The following is a 3,020-nucleotide window of genomic DNA, read 5'->3' as shown; positions in this document are numbered from 1 at the left end:
GATGTCTCTTGCGGAGCGACAGCGGATGGAGGAAGAGGAGGGGGAAGGGGCCGGCGGCGGGGAGGAAGTGGTTCAGATCCGGTTGGGGGACAAGTGCTACCCGGTGTGCAAGAGGAAGCTGATCGAACAGAGCGACTATTTCCGAGCCCTGTACCGTTCGGGCATGCGGGAGGCAGGGCAGGGCCAGGAAGAGCAGCTGTTGCGCGGAGGGCTGAGTGCGCTGGGACTAGAGCTGGTGCTGGACTTCATCAACACCTCCTGCCTGGCCTGGCTGGAGCAGGAGGGTGAGGAGGAGCCCCCTCTGCTAGAGGAGCTGGTGGAGGCCGCCTCCTACCTGCAGGTCACTCCCCTGCTGCGCTTGCTGCTCTCCCAGGTGCGACTGGGCAACTGTCTGGAGCTACACCACTTGGCCCAGGTCTATGGCCTGCAGGACCTGCACGATGCCTGTTTGGACTTTATGGCTTCCCATTACCACCAGGTGCTGCGCAGGCCTGATACCCAGCTGCACCTCCATCTGCCTCACGCTCTCCAACAACACCTGAAGGAGAGGCGGATGAGAGGCACTGCTACTCTGGTGGCCATTGGGGACTTCATGGGTACCTCATCCCTGGGCTGTCACCCACAGGCAGAGGCCCCGTGGTCCATGCTGAGGTACGACGAGGAAGCAGAGCAGTGGCTACCCCTGGCCAACAACCTACCTCCAGATCTGGTGAACGTGCGAGGCTACGGGTCGGCCATACTGGACAACTATCTCTTCATCATTGGGGGGTACCGGATCACCACCAGTCAGGAGATCTCAGCTGCCCATTGTTACAACCCTTGCCTAAATGAGTGGAGTCAGCTGGCTTCAATGAACCAGAAGAGGTAACCTCTGCACTCTGGTGTGTCCCTGTCTGTTTTCGAAACAGAGACTGCTGAGTCACCTGGAGTTGGACAGACGCAACCTTACAAGTAGTGATTCAGAGCTGTCTCTTGCACCATGTGATGGGAAGGACTGAAGGGTTTGGCAGTAGCATAGCAACCTAAAGGCTTTGGCTTTGCTGGCAGCAGCCCCCCAGTTGTGGCACAGCCTGGCAGCCTCTCTACTTCTTGGTGACTCCAGAGTGTGGCACAGGGAGCTGCTATGGGAAGGGTGAGGAGAATGGGATTCTGAGCAAATGCAGGTGATTAAGACCACAGCTGTGGGAAAATGGGAGTTAGGCATCAGCTGAGGACTGAGCTGTGGCCATCTGCCATATGTGGTCATTTTCACTTCGGTGTTAAGTAATGGTGGATTCCCATTTTTCGTTTAAATCTAGGAGCTCTGGTCTCTCAGAACAGCTATCGGTACTGGTTATGAAATTCTATTTAAAATAACAAAACAACAAAAAAACAACAATTCTGCTGGTTTTTTTTGTAAATTTTAGCTTCAGTACTCTTTGTGGTAGGAAGTTTTATTACTCATGATAGAAGTGTTCAGACTATCAGAGCTAGGGATTGCTGAAAAAGTTTGTTGTTGGTTTGTACTTTTATAAAAATCCCAATGTTTTATAGGTCTGCATTTTGGTGAAGTCTTTACCAGAAAAAAATGGCAGGAAGATTGTCAGAAATTTCTCAATTTATGAGAATATTTGGACCTAGTAAACATTCAGCAAATGTATTTATTTATTTATTTATTTATTTTTCTTTTAATATTTCTAAAGAGGTTGCTATTCAGAAGCATTTATATGTTTAGGGAGCCAGTGTTGATGGAGACCCAAGAAGAGTCCTTCTCCCCAGGAAAGGCGGTGGCTGCTCTGCCTTAGTCATTTTGAGGAGTCATCAAATGAACCAAAATATCAAAGATGAATTTTCTAGTTATTTCCATTTTAGAAAAAAGTGATTAATTTTTTTTTCTTCTCTATCGGAATCAGAGCTGAAATAAGTAGGGAGTCCAGAATTTGCTTTAGAATGAAAATTCTCTTTTCCATCCAACAAATTCAAGTAGTAGCCAGAGACCCCAGCCATTAGCATGAATGCTTTGAATTAGTATAGTAAATCTGTAATCTCTTCCAGTTGAGCTTGCATGCTAAAATGTCTCAGAACAGAGGTTTGACCTAAAATGACTGATTTCCTACTTCAACCTTCTTTCACTACCTGTGTTTATCACTGTGAGAAATTCAGTGAAATGTTTGCGTACCTGGTTAGTCATTAGAATTGATTGGAAACATAGGGTGTATCTGGTTTGTTGGAAAGACACCGTACAAAATAATTGCTATAAAGTGTTTAGCTTTTAAACACTGTGAACACCTTTTTCTGTGTGTGTATTTCTTGCAGTCTGTTGGTAATCTCTGAAGGCACCTTTGAGGACTGAGCTTTTTGGTAGGCCTGGTCTATGCAGTATTGCCTGCCAAAATTGCTGAAAGCACGTTAGACTTGGTAGAAAAGAATGACAGATCAAACCAATCATTCTCCTGTAGAAGCCCTGTTTGATCAAATTATGAAGTTTGGTATTGGTTTGCATGGTGTCCATAGCAAGGTAGGTGTTACTATGTGAAATAACTCTGCAACATGGGAAATGAGAAGGGTTTTAAAAATGCATTAAGGCTTTTTTTTTTTTTCAGCTTATTACCTGACTGTTCAAATTCCACACTTTCCCATTTTTTTCTAGGATATATAGTCATTATGTGTAAGAAATAAATGGTTATTTTCTCCTTTTATTAATATTTTCATTTGTACTACTTTGCCAACAATCTTTAAGCCCACAACACCTGATAGGTGTTACTCAGCATGGGATTCCATGTTGGCAATTTATGTCGGAAAAGGAGCATACAAATAGATATTTTTGAAATAGTCACCAGTCTTACATTTCAGTGTAGGAGTTGCAGGCTAAAAGCTGCCTTCTAGGCTGGATGGCAGCTGATGAGTATGTAGCTTCATGAATAATGAGTAGGGGAAATCTTTTTCATGGGAACTCTACTAATCCCATCATAAAACTTGTTGACTCTAACATCTTTGTGGAGTCTCAACCCTGAAGTTTTTTGTTTTGTGGTTTTTTTTTT

The 3,020-nt window shown here is 44.7% G+C and overlaps 1 protein-coding gene across 1 annotated transcript; it reads left to right on the top strand.

The window, feature by feature from the left end:
- The first annotated feature begins 1 nt into the window (after position 1).
- On the top strand, positions 2-3,005 carry LOC104912485 (kelch-like protein 42). The gene is made up of 2 exons (XM_019617188.1): positions 2-864; positions 2,296-3,005. The coding sequence occupies exons 1-2, from the start codon at positions 2-4 to the stop codon at positions 2,330-2,332; spliced, it is 900 nt and encodes a 299-aa protein (XP_019472733.1). The 3' UTR covers positions 2,333-3,005.
- Positions 3,006-3,020: the final 15 nt, after the last annotated feature.

This window comes from Meleagris gallopavo, chromosome 1 (genome assembly GCF_000146605.3).
Source record: "Meleagris gallopavo isolate NT-WF06-2002-E0010 breed Aviagen turkey brand Nicholas breeding stock chromosome 1, Turkey_5.1, whole genome shotgun sequence".
NCBI lineage: Eukaryota > Metazoa > Chordata > Aves > Galliformes > Phasianidae > Meleagris > Meleagris gallopavo.
Note: the sequence above shows the minus strand (reverse complement) of the source record. Positions and strands in the feature narration are given on the sequence as shown.

Excerpts from the sequence above, each read along its gene's own strand:
- LOC104912485 (XM_019617188.1), top strand. The coding sequence starts at position 2 with ATGTCTCTTGCGGAGCGACAGCGGATGGAGGAAGAGGAGGGGGAAGGG. Across the intron at positions 865-2,295 it reads GCTTCAATGAACCAGAAGAG|TCTGTTGGTAATCTCTGAAG; the intron begins GTAACCTCTGCA and ends TATTTCTTGCAG.